The sequence below is a fragment of the Nannospalax galili genome, unplaced genomic scaffold (genome assembly GCF_000622305.1).
Source record: "Nannospalax galili isolate Female #2095 unplaced genomic scaffold, S.galili_v1.0 scaffold1659, whole genome shotgun sequence".
In the NCBI taxonomy this organism is placed as follows: domain Eukaryota; kingdom Metazoa; phylum Chordata; class Mammalia; order Rodentia; family Spalacidae; genus Nannospalax; species Nannospalax galili.
In genome coordinates, this window is record NW_008342925.1 from 351,776 (window position 1) to 366,361 (window position 14,586).

Genomic DNA, 14,586 nt, shown 5'->3' on the forward strand with positions numbered 1-14,586 from the left:
CCCCGCCTCGCGCCAACCCGCGCCGGCTCCGCAGCTCGCGCCCGCCGGCCGGTCCGGCGCCGGGCCATGGCGCTGCTGCGGGACGTGTCGCTGCAGGACCCGCGGGACCGCTTTGAGCTGCTGCAGCGCGTGGGGGCCGGGACCTATGGCGACGTCTACAAGGTGCGCGGCGGCAGCACGGGCGGGAGCGTGGGGCGGAGGGTGCGCTCGCGTCCCGCCGGGAGCCTACCCCTGCCCCGCCCCCTCACCCCCTGCACCCCTTGGCCCGCAGGCCCGCGACACGCTCACGTCCGAACTGGCCGCGGTGAAGATCGTCAAGCTCGACCCAGGTGAGGCCGGATGGGGCCTCTGCGCCCGAGGGAGGCCGGGCGCGGGCGCGGGCGCGGGCGGGGGCGGAGAGTTGACATTCAGAGACCCCGGGGACGCAGAGCCGGGGGGTGCCCGGGCCTAGCACCTGCCGGGCCGCGGTTGAGGCACTCTGTGCCCCGTTTGCAAATAGGGGCAGAGTTGGGGCGACCCCCGTGTTCCCCCCATAATGCCTTGTGCTCCCCAGGGGACGACATCAGCTCTCTCCAGCAGGAAATCACCATCCTCCGGGAGTGCCGCCACCCCAATGTTGTGGCCTACATTGGCAGCTACCTCAGGTGAGGTCGCCCTACCCGTCTGCCCCAGGCAGTCCTCATGTGGCTCCTGTATGCCCACCCCAACTCTTTGTCCCCCTCTCCAGGAATGATCGATTGTGGATCTGCATGGAGTTCTGTGGAGGGGGGTCCCTGCAGGAGATTTACCACGGTGAGGCCAGGCTCCAGACCCAAGAGGACGGTTTCCTCCATCCCAACACTGGGACAGGAGGGGAGCCTCCAGGCTGAACTTGTGCACTTCATTCCTGTCTGGCTGTGTGACCTTGAGAGAAATCCTGTCCTTCTCTGGGCTCAGAATCCCTGCTTGATCTTTGAGGGGATGTAGCTAACGCTCCTTTCCTCCAGCAGTGCCTACTCCTTGGCTAGGGAGGATCAGTATATCCTCAGGCTCCAGTGACAGCTCTCTTTGCTTTCCATTTCAGCCACTGGGCCCCTGGAGGAACGGCAGATTGCCTATGTCTGCCGGGAGGCACTGAAGGTAGTTGAGACCACAGGTAGCACTCACATGCCAGTGCCCTGGAGCTATGGGCCAAGCCCAGCTGGCCACTGGGAGACAGGGACTTGGGCTGGGCCTGCCCAGGGTCTATGGGTCCACCAGGGGGAAGGGGCCCCAGCCCTGTTGCCGGAAGCAGCCCATTTCCCTCTTGGCTCAGTCACTTCCTGTTTGGGGAGAGGGGAGGAGGAAGCTGCTTGGGTGGGGGGCCCCTTTCTGAGGAGGGGCTCAGGAGAGGTAATTAGCACTAAGTAGCTGCCCTCAGGGACTCCTCTTTGTCCCCAGGGGCTCCACCACCTGCACTCTCAGGGGAAGATCCACCGAGACATCAAGGTAGGACTTGGCTGGCCAAGGGCATGATTCAAGAGAGGAGGCCGCTGCCAGGCTCCTGACAAGATTGTCTGTGTTCCCCCAGGGTGCCAATCTTCTGTTAACTCTACAGGGCGATGTCAAACTGGGTCAGTACCTGGGGATGCCACCAGGGTGAGGGCTCATGGGAGCTCAGAGACTATAGGGAGAATATGACCTCCAGTGCTGGGGATCCTAGTCATTTTGTTGCTTGAGCCTCAGTTTCCCCAGTTAGGAAATGTAGCAGTGCTCCTTGCCTACCAGTAATTGGTTGAGGTTGGGTCAGGGAGGGATCTGACATGAGACCAGGCACTCAGTCAGGGATAGAGGGAGGGTGACTACCCCAGGGGGTGAACAGCCTGGTGTGGCCTGGTGAAGCCATCGCCCTAGAGGTGGGAAGTAAGTGAGGTCCTGGGGCTAGTGAGAGTCTCTTTTTCCTGCAGCGGACTTTGGGGTGTCAGGCGAGCTGACGGCATCTGTGGCCAAGAGGCGGTCTTTCATTGGCACTCCATACTGGTGAGGCAGTGCCCTGGCCAGAGGGTCAGGGGGCCACAAGTAGAGTACCTGGCCATCCCATCTGTGACCCTGCCTCTAGGATGGCACCAGAGGTAGCTGCTGTGGAACGCAAGGGTGGATACAATGAACTGTGTGACGTCTGGGCCCTGGGCATCACCGCCATCGAGCTTGGCGAGCTGCAGCCGCCACTCTTCCACCTGCACCCCATGAGGTCAGCCTGGCACATGCCCCTTGCCTGCCCCTTGCCCTGCTGACCCTTGACTCGTGACCTCGAACCCTCCCCAGGGCCTTGATGCTTATGTCTAAGAGCAGCTTTCAACCGCCCAAGCTGAGAGACAAGACACACTGGTGAGGGCTCACCCCCAGGGGACTCCCTTCTACAGCAGGACCCGTGGGAGGGGGGCTCTTGCTGAGAGAGGAGCCTGATCCCCACAGTGATACCTGGGGAGCTCTTTCCCGGGTGGGCCCAGCTGGGTCCTGGAGGAGTAGTGGGGACATCTGTCAAGACGCCCCTGTACAGGGCTTAACCTGGGTTTGGGGGCGGGGGGCTCTTATGTCCACCAGGACCCAGAATTTCCACCACTTCCTCAAGTTGGCCCTGACCAAGAACCCCAAGAAGAGACCCACAGCTGAAAAGTTGCTGCAGGTAGGAGGTCGGGGGTGTGTGTCCCTGGTGGGGCCTGAGGCTCAAAAGCAGGGCCTAGAGGACAGGTGCCAACCTGACCACTCCCTCACTCCTGCAGCACCCCTTCACAACCCAGCAGCTCCCTCGGGCCCTCCTCACCCAGCTCCTGGACAAGGCTAGCGACCCCCACCTGGGAACCCTCTCCCCTGAAGACTGTGAGCTGGAGGTGAGGCGGGGGCTGGGAACTGGGTCCTGGCCTGGTCGCAAGGATCCTGGAAGTACTCTTAAATCCGGACAGTCTCTTCAGTTTATGGAATTCCAGTGCAGAGTTCACCTCCAGTTGAATCCATCAGGAATCTCTGACTGGGTCTTGCCTCCCTGTACCACCCCCTTGATAGGTCCCTGCCTTCAGGCCCAGGCCAGCCCTGACAGTGACTAAGCTGTCATCTTTCTGAGAGATCTTTGACAAGTTTGTTCACCTTTCTGTCCCAGTTTTCCCATCTGTGAGATGAGGGTGCTCTTTTATTTCCCAGTACCCTCAGAAGGCTGGCATGAAAACAGAATGCCCCAATGGGTGGCAAGCACCTGGAAGAGTTCCTAAATGCTGGGTTCAAGCCCCGCTGTTTTTATTCTTTCTTAGACCTACGACATGTTTCCAGATACCATTCACTCACGCAGTCATCATGGCCCAGCTGAGAGGACCCCCTCTGAGATCCAGTGTGAGTCTTCTGGCAGGGCTGTGCATGCCCATGGATCTGCTGTTATTTAGGGGGGCCCATCCTGAGATTCTGGCCCCTAACTCTATACTCTGGATCTACAGTTCACCAAGTGAAATTTGGCGCCCCACTTAGGAAGGAGACGGATCCACTCAATGAGCCGGTGAGGGCTGTGTGGGGTTGGGTTATGGGGGTGCAGACAGAGCATCCCAAGCCAAGCCTGCTTTGAAGCAGGGGTTGCTGTGTCACCTGGGCCCTGGCCTAGACGCTCCTCCTGGGTCAGCTTCCTTTAGAAGGTGCTAGAAGAGACTGGAGAGCTGACTCAGTGGTGAAGAGCACTAGCTGCTCTTGGCAGAGGACCCAGGCTCAGTTCCCAGCACCCACATGGAGGCTCACAACCATCTGTAACTCCAATTTGATCTCAAGTGCAAAGAAATACCTTGCTTTTAATTCAGTTGGGGCTAGAGGGAGGGCACAAGGCCCTGTGTGCCTGCTCTTAACCACTATGAGGAAGTCACCTGCAATGGAGGAATTCTGATAACCTGGTCTTAGAGATCAGAATTCAAAGCAGGAAGTAGGACGGACATTTTGTCAGGCTAGACAGGAAGTGGCAGCAGAAACTTCAGGTAAATGAATTCACATCTCTGTGCCTGAATTTTCTCAAAAGTAAAAATTCACTGAGGGTTGGAGAAATGTCTCAGAGGTTGATGAGGACATTTGCTGCTCTTGTAGAGGATTAGAGTTTGGTTCCCAGGATCCACATTGGTTGGTTCACAACTACCTGTAACTCCCGTTCCAGAGGATCTGAAACCCTCTTCTGGCCTCTGCAGGCATTGCATGACACACGTGCGCTTACATACATGCAGGCAAAACAATCATACATATAAAATAAATAGAAAATTTTTAAAAAGTACTGGACAGTGGCAGGCTGACCATACCTTTCTGAAACCTGGGCCTGTCACAGGCCTGAGGCTCCCTACTTAGCTACGCTACTCAGCCTGCCTGTAACAGGATTGTGTCACACTGTTCTCACTGTGTCTGTGACACTAGTTCCTCTCCTTAGTCCCAAATGCTCCTTTCTGCCCTGCTGTCTTGCTGTCTGTCTCCCTTGCTGTCTCTCCCTTTGTCTCTTTCTCTTGTCTCTCACATCTCTTGCCTGTTTACCAGCATGCCCACCATCTGTCTGGCAACCTTTCTCTGTTGCTGTCTCTGTCTCTGTTAATGTGGAGACAGTCTCCTAAGTTAATCAGGGTGGCCTTGAACTTCCTACCTCAGTCTCCCGAAAAGCTGAGATTACAGGTGTATCTGTCCCAGGTCGGGCCCCTTCTGAAAAACTGAGATTACAGGTGTGTCTGTCCAGGTCGGGCCTCTTTTGCCATATTTTTTTGTTGTTTGCTTTTGAGGCTGCATCTCATATAGTTCAAACTGGCCTTGAAATTTACCATGTAGCCAAGGATGACCTTGAATTCTTCCTGATCCTCCTATTTCTGTCTCCCAACTACTGGGATTGCAGGTGTAGGCTACCATGCCAGGCTGTCTCCTTCCATGTCAACCTATAGCCCCAGCTGGCTTGGAACTTACTATGTGGACCAGGCTGGCCTCGATCTCACAGAGCTCCACCTGCCTCTGCTTCCTGGGTGCTGGGATTAAAAGTGCAGGCCACCCCAGGCGTGGTGGCGCACGCCTTTGATCCCAGCAGAGGCAGAGGCAGGCGGATCTCAGACAGCTGGGGCTACAGGGAGACCCTGTCTCAAAAAGACTTAAAAAAAAAAAAAAAAAGTGCAGGCCGCCACAGTGGCTGTGTGTCCTCTTGACTGCTCTTACCTTCTTCACCCTTCTGGTATCTCTGCCTTTGTTTCTTCCAGTGGGAGGAGGAATGGACGCTGCTGGGAAAGGAGGAGCTGAGTGGGTGAGTGAGCTGGGTGGAGAAGCTGAGGGCCAGGTTGGGCCTTATGGAAGACTGACCTCTGACCCCTCTCTCTTTGGTTCAGGAGCTTGCTGCAGTCAGTCCAAGAGGCCCTGGAGGAAAGGTGAGGGGCCTGTGCCTGGGGTGAAGGGCACTAGACCTGGGGGCCAGTCTCTGCTCACACTGTGTTATGCCCTCTGCTGTGTCCCTGCAGGAGCCTGACCATTCGGCCAGCCTCAGAACTCCAGGTGTGGATCGGCGGGGTGGAGCTAGGAAGCAGGCTGTGTGGATGGGTTGCTGTGAGGTTGAGACTAGGTCACAAGGCACCTGCTGATGGTCAGACTGGACCCCTAACCCTCTTGCCAGGAGCTGGACTCCCCAGACAGTGCCATGGGAACCATCAAGCGGGCCCCATTTTTGGGGCTGCCCCCCACTGAGTCAACACCTGAGGCCAACCCTCAGTCCAGCCCCTCAGGTGAGACCCAGGCTTGGCAAGCCAGGAGGAGCCCTGGGGTGGGAGCTGGTGCCAGGAGTCACCGTGGCCTGTGCTTATAGGAGCCCCGCCTGCACCTCCACCTGGCCCTGGCAGTCCCCCACTGCTGCCTACTGCTTGGGCCACCTTGAAGCACCGGGAAGGTCCTGAGGTGAGTGGGCCCCAGAGGGGCAGGAGGTGGCCCATAGGGTGTCACCTTGGGCCTGACTACTTTCCTCTCACACAGAGGTCATCCTGCCATGGCCTTCCCCCAACCCCCAAGGTGCACGTAAGTGTTTGCCTGCCACTCCTTAGCCCTGCAGCCCTGCCTCCCTCATCCCTGGGTCCCTCATCAGCTCCTTGTTTCCTGTCCAGATGGGCGCTTGCTTCTCCAAGGTCTTCAACGGCTGCCCCCTGCGGATTCACGCAGCTGTCACTTGGATTCACCCTGTGACTCGAGGTAGGCCAGGGGTAGAGAGGATGCAGTAACCTAGAACAGATAAGGCTCTTAGGCTTAGGCCAAGGGGTATGGCCAACCTCTGACCCCCTGCTCACACCTACAGACCAGTTCCTGGTGGTGGGGGCTGAGGAAGGTGTCTACACCCTCAACCTGCATGAGCTACATGAGGATACGCTGGAAAAAGTGAGGTCTGGCTTGGGTGGGGGCAGAGGCCAGGGGCCGCTGAGCACTTACGACCTGCCTGCCTGTCTCTGTGACCCAGCTCGTCTCCCAGCGCTGTTCCTGGCTCTACTGTGTGAACAATGTGCTGCTGTCGCTCTCAGGTGGAGATGGGGGTGCAGGGATGGCCCAGTGCCCAGCCCTACACTTTTTCTGAACCCTTTATGACCCTCCTCCTCTTCTGCAGGGAAATCCACTCACATTTGGGCGCATGACCTCCCTGGCCTGTTTGAGCAGCGGAGACTACAGCACCAGGCACCCCTCTCCATTCCCACTAACCGCCTCACCCAGCACATCATTCCCAGGTCAGCTGGGGGTTCAGGGGATGTGAGCTGTTGGGAATTTGGGGAGCCAGGATAGTGCTGGCCGAATGGGGTGATCACTCCTGAGACTGTCAGGATCTTAACCAGTCACTTAGGCTCTTGCTTTCCTAGGTCAGTACAGTTGGTGGAGTCCTCTCCTGTCCACCTGGCTTTTTGGGAGGTACAAAGGGGATGGTAGGTGGGAAAGTGCTTTGCAGTGGTTGAGCCCTTGGCTTCATCTGGTGGTTCAGCAACTGTGCAGGGAGCACATAGCTCTGAAGGGCTCTGGGCTGGACCTGGCACACAGTCCAGGGAGACCCTGATTTGTTGAAAAGTACCCATGGAGAAAAGTACCAAAGGAGATAAGTACCCATGGCAGGCAGTGCCTGGTGCCCAGGGAGCCTGGAGAGAGTGCATTAAGAGCCAGGAGACTGCAGAGAGGCCGGGAAGCTCAGAGTTTGAGGGGACTGCAGAGAGGCCGGGAAGCTCAGAGTTTGAGGGGACTGCAGAGAGGCCGGGAAGCTCAGAGTTTGAGGGGACTGCAGAGAGGCCGGGGAGCTCAGGGTTTGAGGGGACTGCAGAGAGGCCGGGGAGCTCAGAGTTTGAGGGCGCACAAACCTGATAGCAGAGCTGGGAACAGCATTCCAGGAGAGTGAGTGCTGGTGGGACCAGACAGGCCTGGGGAGCCTCCTGGCATTTGGCCTGAGGGCTGAAAGCTGTGTAGGTAGCTGAGCTCTCCCTCCTCTGTCAGGCCCAGGACTTGGGCTGTGTCCAGTGGGCAGCAGTACTGTCAGCATTTTTAAAGGCTCCCTCCTGCTGTAGGTGATTCAGCTGGCTAAGAGCTGTGCTGGTGTGGGGGTGCATGCCTGTAATTCCGGCACTTGTGAGGCAGGGGCAGGAGGATCATGCGTTCCAGGTTATCCTTGGTTACATAGTGAATTTGAGTCTAGCCTGGGCTGTGTGAGAAATGCCATTTCAGTCAAGATTTAAGAGGACAGGGCTGATGTAACTCACTGTGCTTGCCTAGCATGTGAGACCCTAGGTTCAATCCCTAGCACTATAAGACCAACACCTAAGATTTAGAGGCCTATGGGGCTGGTGAGATGGTTAAATTAGTAAAGGTGTGTGCACCAAGCCTGATGATCAACTTGAGTTTGATTCCAGGGACCTCACATGATTGAAGGAGTGATCTGACTCCCAAAAGTTGTCCTCTGACCAACACACACACACACACACACACACACACACACACACACACACACAATGTAATTAAAGAAAAATGTTAACGGACTGGATATGTGGAGAAGTCACCCAAGCAGAAGTGATGTCCAGTGCAAAGGTCCTGGGGCAGAAGTGAGTGTGGCCTGCATGAGGAACAGGTGACCTGTGAGGGCCTGTGTCCACAGGGAAGCCTTGGACTTTGACTCACAGCAGCTTGAGGGCTGCTGGCAAGGCATGACGAACTGAGATCCTCATGGGATCTCCAGCTGCCTGGTGACAGATGAGGGGCAGACTGTGGGAAGGCTGTTACAGTGGTCAGGTGGCCGGCAGTGGAGGCGTGGGTTGCAGGAGTCAAGGAAGTAAAAACTAGCCTGGTTTGGGTTCTGTTTCGCAAGTGGAGCCAGCAGGATTTCCTGGCAATAGGTGGTGTTTGAAAGAGAAAGGGGAGTCAAGGTTGAATACAAGGCTTCTGTCCTGGGTTAGGGGAAGGATGGAGCTGTCATCAGCTGTGGCTGACATAGGCACTGGCTGGGACTGAATTCAATTCTGCCATGTTAAATAAGATGTGTATGTCTGTAATCCCAGCATGCAAGAGTCTGTGACAGGAGGATTACTGCACGTTTAAGGCCAGTGTGGCTGTAGTGTGAAATCCTGTCTCAACACCCACTTCCCCTCCAAAGATACATATTCCATGTGTGAGTGGAACTTCCCGGGGTCCATCTGAGGGCACTGGAACTCCAAGGAGGTGGGGTCCAGGCCAGAGGCTCAGATATTGCCATGGCCAGGTTTGGTTGGGGCAGGCCAGGCCAGTGGCAGCAACACTGGGAAAACTGGAAGAGAGCCTTGCATCTGAGCTCACACCAAGCGTGCACCTGGTGCCCTGTGGCCTTCAGGGCTTCCTGAGTCTCTGCTTTGGCCCAGCACCTTCAGGAAGCAGCTTGAGAGAGCTGCAGTAGGTCAGGGGCAGCACGGGCCTGTGTCTGTGTCTACTTTGAACATGAAGGGAAAACTGGAATTCTTCAGAGGAAAACCAGATGCAGATATATATCCTGACCCACCCAAATGCCAGCTGGGAAGAGAGAGGGAGGAAGAAAGGAGGGCAGAGGGCAGTGAGAGGCAGACACCGGCTTCCTCCCAGGGGCTCGTCCTGGCAGAAGCGCAGATGGGCTGAGTCACTGGGAGGAGAGGACAGCCAACATACAGCCCAGTTCCCCATAGGAAGGAACAGGCTGGAAGGGTCAGTCTTCTGAGGGCACGGGGGACTCCCCAGAAGGCAGGCCATCTGCTGTTTGAAGTCTTTCCACTTCCTAGGGCCTGTTTGCCCATCTGTGAAATGGGCCAAGCGTACTCTGCAACCTGGCAAGCTGGGGCCTGCCTCAGTTTTCAGCCTCCACACTTGCTTCTTCACCTGCAAGTGAAGAACAGGCATGGAGAGGTGAAGCTGCTTGCTCAGAACCACACAGACCCCAGGTAGGGGCTCATACCTGCAATCCAGCAATTAGGAGACGGAGGCAGGAGGATTGCCACAGATTCCAGGTCAGCCTGGCCTACATAGTGAGTTACAGGCCAGCCTGGGCTACAAGTGAGACCCTATCTCTGAAAACTAGACAGGGGCCAGTGAGATTACTCAGTAGGTAAAGGTACTTGCTGCCAAGCTTGATGACCTGAGTTCAATCCCCAGGACCCACATGTGGAAGGAGAGAACTGAGTCCTACGTGTTATCCTCTGACCTTTACAGATAGGCACTCTGAAGGTAGAGGCAGAGATAGGCAGATAGCTGTGAGTTTGAGGCCAGCCAGGGCTACATAGTGAGACCCTGTCTCAAAAATCTAAGGAACCTAATAAATAAAGGGCCAGGTATGGTGGCTTGGACCTGTAATCTCAGGACTTGGAAGGTTGAGGCAATAAGATCCAGAGTTCTAAGCCAGTTTCCACTAGCATAGCAAGTTTGAGGTCAGCTTGGGCTATGTGAGACTGTCTCAAAAAACTTAAAGGAACTGGAGAGATGGCTCAGTGGTTAAGAGCACTGACTGCTCTTGCAGAGGACCCGGGTTCGATTCCTAGCACCCACATGGTGGCTATGAACTGTCCTTAACTTCAGTTCCAGGGGAATCTGAAGCCCTCTTCTGACCTCCGTGGCATTGCATGACACAGGTGCACTCACATACATGCAGGCAATACACTCATACACATTCAAAACAAAACACAGGAACTGTAGTGATGGCTCAGGGGTTAAGACCACTGGCTGTTCTTGCAGAGGACCCAGGTTCAATTTCCAGCACCCACATGGCAGCTAACAATCATCTATAACTCCAGTTCCAGGGGATCCAACACCCCCTCTGTCCTTTAAGGGTACTACAAGGCATGGGTGCACTTAGACACATGCAGGGATAACACTCATAAAAATAAATTTTGAAAAATTAATTTTAAAAAGGCAAGAAAATCTATATATTTTTAAAAAAATTAAAAATAAACCAGCCTCCTAAGACATCCTAATCCGGAGAGCCTAAGATGTCTGTGGAGCCCATTGTGGTTCTCACAGGCACCCTCCTGTACCTCACAGAGCCTTAAGGTCTCATCTATAAATGGGAAGATGCCAGTGGCCACCTCACAGGGCTCTGTGGGAGCCTTACCCAAACATGGCTCCCAAAACATGCCAGTTCTCATCCTTACAGGCGCTTCGCCCTGTCTACCAAGATTCCTGACACCAAAGGCTGCCTGCAGTGCCGTGTGGGTAAGAGCAGCTGCCTGGGGCCGGGAGGGGTACTGGGAGGGCGAGCCCTCACTCACTGCCTGCTTCTCCTGTAGTGCGTAACCCCTACACAGGCAGCACTTTCCTGCTGGCCGCTCTGCCTGCCAGCCTACTCCTGCTGCAGTGGTATGAGCCACTGCAGAAATTCCTGCTGCTGAAGGTAAGGGAGTGCAGGGAGGATGGGGACGGGGACCCTTGGGTGGCAGGTCTGGGAGAGAAACAGAACTGAGCTTCCCGCCGCCCCCCACAGAACTTCTCTAGCCCCTTGCCCAGCCCAGCGGGGATGCTGGAGCCTCTGGTGCTGGATGGGAAAGAGCTGCCACAGGTATGTGTGGGAGCTGAGGGGCCGGAGGGGCCTGGCTGTCGTGTCCTGTTCCATGTCCTGCCCCTGGAGACTGGCCTGACACCTGACATCCTCATCCCCCCTGGTGAGCAGCTTGACTAGGTGCTGGGGGTGTTGCATAAGAGTGGGAAGAGGCAGGATGAGGGGCACCTCAGTCTAAGCCTGCTGCATCTAGGCTTCCCTGAAAGATTTCATTAGACTGGGCTGGGTGTGGGGTGGCTGAAGAGACGGCTCAGAAATTAGGAGCACTGGCTGTTCTTACAGAGGACCTGGATTCAGTTCCCAGCAATACATTGTGGCTAAAAACTATCCATAACTCCAGTTCCAGGAGATCTGATACCCTCTTCTGACCTCTGTGGGCACTGCATGTCAGGCAAAATACTTGTACACAAAAAATAAAAATAAATGTTAATTTAAAAAATAGACTGGTGGGCATGGGCCTCTGGTCCCAGCTACAGGAAAGAACAAGGCAGGATTGTTTGAGCCCATGAGTTAGCCAGCCTGGGCAACTCAGCAAGGTTAACCCTTAAAAGCAGGCATGGTGATAAATGCTTGGTAGGTTGAGGCAGGAAGATCCTAAGTTTGAGGCCAGCCTGAGCTATATCAAGTTCCAGGGCAGCCTGACCTACATAGCATGGTCCTGTCTCAAAAATAAAACAAGGCCAGGCATGGTGGCCCATAGTTGTGAGCCCAGTGAAGGCAGGAGGATCAGAAGTTCTGGCCTTTCCTGGGCTATAGTGAGTTTGAGATCAGCCTGGGTTACACATGACAGGCAAAACAAAACTGAAAGACCTCATTGAACCAAAGGGCTGGGCGGCCAGGAAAAAGCGGGCTGTCCATGCTTCGGCCTGAGGCAAAGGCAGCGGGAAGAGCAGCTCCAGCCGGGTACCGGAGGCTTCCACACTGAGCAGGGAAAACAGACTTCTCAGCCACAGGGACCACTGGAGCCCTGAGTCTCACAGGCTGGTTTGCCTGACTCCAGAGTCCTCTGGGATGTCTTCCCTGCTCCTTGGAAGCCTGAGGGCGAGGCCTTTGTCCTCCTTGTGTCCCACACCCATGTGGTGGCCAAGGGCTGGCTGTGGCATGCTCTTTGGGAGCAGAGTGGGCTGGTGGCTCAGCCAGGCAGGCCTCGCCTCCCTTTTCTACTCACAGAGGGGATCCCAGGCTCAGCCCAGCAGGTGATCCAGGTGGACAGGGACACAGTCCTGGTCAGCTTTGAACGTGAGTGCCCTGGGATCAGGACTGGGGGGCGGTAGAGAGTAGGGGTGAGGAGAGCAGTCCCAGAAGGAAGCCGTCTGTCCCCACCCACCAGCGCTCTCCCTGTGCAGGATGCGTGAGGATTGTCAACCTGCAGGGTGAGCCCACTGCCACACTGGCCCCTGAGCTGACATTTGACTTTCCCATCGAGACTGTGGGTGAGTGAGCCAGACATGGGCGTGGCAGTATCCACAGCCCCGGAGCATGTGATTCAGCTCAGGAGCCTGGGGCTGGCAGTGGGACTAGGGTAGATCCCCTAGTCCCTCTGGGGAGCCATCCTGGTCACCCAACATCAGTGGGGACTCCTGTGGGTTGGCCCAGGTCAGGTGGGGCTGGAATAGCCAAAGGGCCAGCCTGCCTCATGGTGGCTAGGTGGGAGGGGATGGGAGGGTATGCAGGGCTGACAGAACTGGTCCTCCCAGTGTGTCTGCAGGACAGTGTGCTAGCCTTCTGGAGCCATGGCATGCAGGGACGCAGCCTTGACACCAATGAGGTGAGTAGGCTCACGCTCAGTGCCCTGCTGCCTCCAGTCCACTGTGTCCACCTTTTTAGAGTGGATCTGCTGGGATGGTCTCAGAGCCCTCTGTCTTCCAGGTGACTCAGGAGATCACAGATGAGACAAGGATCTTCCGAGTGCTGGGGGCCCACAGGTAAGTGGCAGTGCCCCACTTTCCCTTTCAAGTACCCCCAGACTACAGGATGGGTTTACCTGGCTCCCCCTGCCTTGCTCACCTAGCGACTTTCTCCCCACCAGAGACATCATCCTGGAGAGCATCCCCACCGACAACCCTGGGGCACACAGCAACCTCTACATCCTCACAGGCCACCAGAGTAGCTACTGAGCTGTTGCCCTGACGGTGCCCAGGCCCAAGCTGCCACTTCCAGCCTCTGCTGGGGCCTGGAGGGCAGACCTAAACCTGAGAAATGTCTGGGGGTGAGGAGGGGAGGTAGCCCACCCCCCTCAGCAATAACTGGACCCAAGGAAGCTGTGGCCACCTGTCCTCCCTGCCAGGAGGCTTGTCTCTTTTGCAGAGGCCTTGGGCAGGATGGGGCCACCTTGCCAATCTATTCCATTTTCTCACATCTTCATTCTTTCTACCAAGAGCCGGCCCTGGGCTCTGTCCTGGGGAACATGTATTTAAGAGAGAATTATATTGGTATTAAAGCTGGTTGGTTTTATCCCACTGGTCCCTCTGGGGTGGAGGAGCTGGGCTTCTACCTTCTGTCCTTCCTTCCTCCCTCCCTCTCCTGCAAGACACTTTTCAGTGAGTACTCAGTTGGTCCTAGGCATGTACCATGGAAGTCCACTGGTGCTTTGGGGACGCCAGGCATAGGTGACAATGGCCAGTGGTCCAGCGGCCGTCTCAGGGACCTGTAGACCCCCAGTTCCCTGCCCAGAGCAGCCCTCACTGGTTGGTAGTATGAGACCTCTGTTGTAGTTTGGCACCCCAGAGACCCATGCCAGGTTAAATCTGAACAAAGACCCATCCAGAGCAAGTTTTCCCCAACAAGATCTTGTTTATGGTCTGTGGGAAGATGCAGGAAGGGCTGGCCATGAAGCTAGCCACCATGTCCATGACGTGTCTGGAAGCTGCTCCCCCCAGGCCCCATCTACCACAGTGTCCATGACAGGCCTGCAGCACTATAACACGGCATGCTCTTAGCCTGGGAAGATGGGAGTGGGCTCCTTTAACTAGTATTTATAGTCAGTCCATGCCAAGCCTGGGGTCACTACCAAGATAGAGGCCAGCCCCCAAGAAGGGGCCACCTTTGCCACAGCCCATGAACAGACCTATCTGTCCTATGGCTCTGCTGTTGCTTGTGTTCTTTATTGAGTTCCCCCTGAAGAGGGCTCAGAGCCCTCCAGGCCAGGACCCAGATACAGATTAGTTACTCAGGACCAAGGCCACTCAAGGAGAGTGGGGTACACAGACAAGGCCAGGCCTGAGAGGGCCATAGGGGGGCCTCTGGAGCAAAGGTCCGGAGCTCATTGCTCTGTTCTCACGTTCAGGGCAAGTGTTGGCAGGACGCCTTGTGCCTGGTGTACCAGCTGCAAGTCTGTGCCAGCTCAGTGAAGCCATGGGTGGGTGGGCCTGGGTAGGTGGCAGCTCATGTAAGTAGATGAGCCCTTGTTAGATGGGCTACCATCGCAGAGCCCTGACTGCTTGAAGTCCAGTGACAAGGAGGGTTTCTTGACATACAGGGAGCCAGACCAGGGGAGAGAACACAGCCCATAACGCCAATGAAACCCCAAGAAGGGTGAGAGGCCTTTTCAGGCTCTGAATGCTTAAAGTCACAGGTGCTGGGGGGTGGGG

The 14,586-nt window shown here is 56.0% G+C and overlaps 1 protein-coding gene across 2 annotated transcripts; it reads left to right on the top strand.

The window, feature by feature from the left end:
• Positions 1 to 6: 6 nt before the first annotated feature.
• Positions 7 to 13,619, top strand: Map4k2 (mitogen-activated protein kinase kinase kinase kinase 2). 2 transcript variants are annotated; one of them, XM_008838904.3, is made up of 32 exons: positions 7 to 162; positions 272 to 329; positions 554 to 644; positions 728 to 792; positions 1,064 to 1,119; positions 1,420 to 1,467; positions 1,550 to 1,592; positions 1,926 to 1,998; positions 2,078 to 2,209; positions 2,284 to 2,346; positions 2,563 to 2,644; positions 2,742 to 2,849; positions 3,264 to 3,342; positions 3,444 to 3,502; positions 5,205 to 5,248; positions 5,331 to 5,369; positions 5,460 to 5,493; positions 5,612 to 5,720; positions 5,801 to 5,889; positions 5,965 to 6,006; positions 6,093 to 6,177; positions 6,281 to 6,360; positions 6,440 to 6,500; positions 6,584 to 6,701; positions 10,595 to 10,653; positions 10,728 to 10,831; positions 10,922 to 11,099; positions 12,167 to 12,235; positions 12,343 to 12,429; positions 12,694 to 12,764; positions 12,866 to 12,921; positions 13,026 to 13,619. In XM_008838904.3, exons 1-32 carry the CDS (start codon positions 67 to 69, stop codon positions 13,111 to 13,113), a joined length of 2,466 nt encoding a protein of 821 aa, XP_008837126.1. In that variant the 5' UTR covers positions 7 to 66; the 3' UTR covers positions 13,114 to 13,619. The 2 variants fall into 2 exon arrangements, 1 of the variants encoding a protein (XP_008837126.1); XR_607463.2 differs by lacking the exon at positions 13,026 to 13,619 and having other exon boundaries at positions 12,327 to 12,429.
• The last annotated feature ends 967 nt before the right edge of the window (positions 13,620 to 14,586 follow it).

What these genes read in the sequence shown, in the direction of transcription:
- Map4k2 (XM_008838904.3), top strand. Translation starts at nt 67, where the DNA reads ATGGCGCTGCTGCGGGACGTGTCGCTGCAGGACCCGCGGGACCGCTTT. An exon ending in AGATCCACCGAGACATCAAG is followed by an intron (nt 1,468 to 1,549) that starts GTAGGACTTGGC and finishes GTGTTCCCCCAG; the next exon opens with GGTGCCAATCTTCTGTTAAC. An exon ending in GGAAAGGAGGAGCTGAGTGG is followed by an intron (nt 5,249 to 5,330) that starts GTGAGTGAGCTG and finishes TCTTTGGTTCAG; the next exon opens with GAGCTTGCTGCAGTCAGTCC.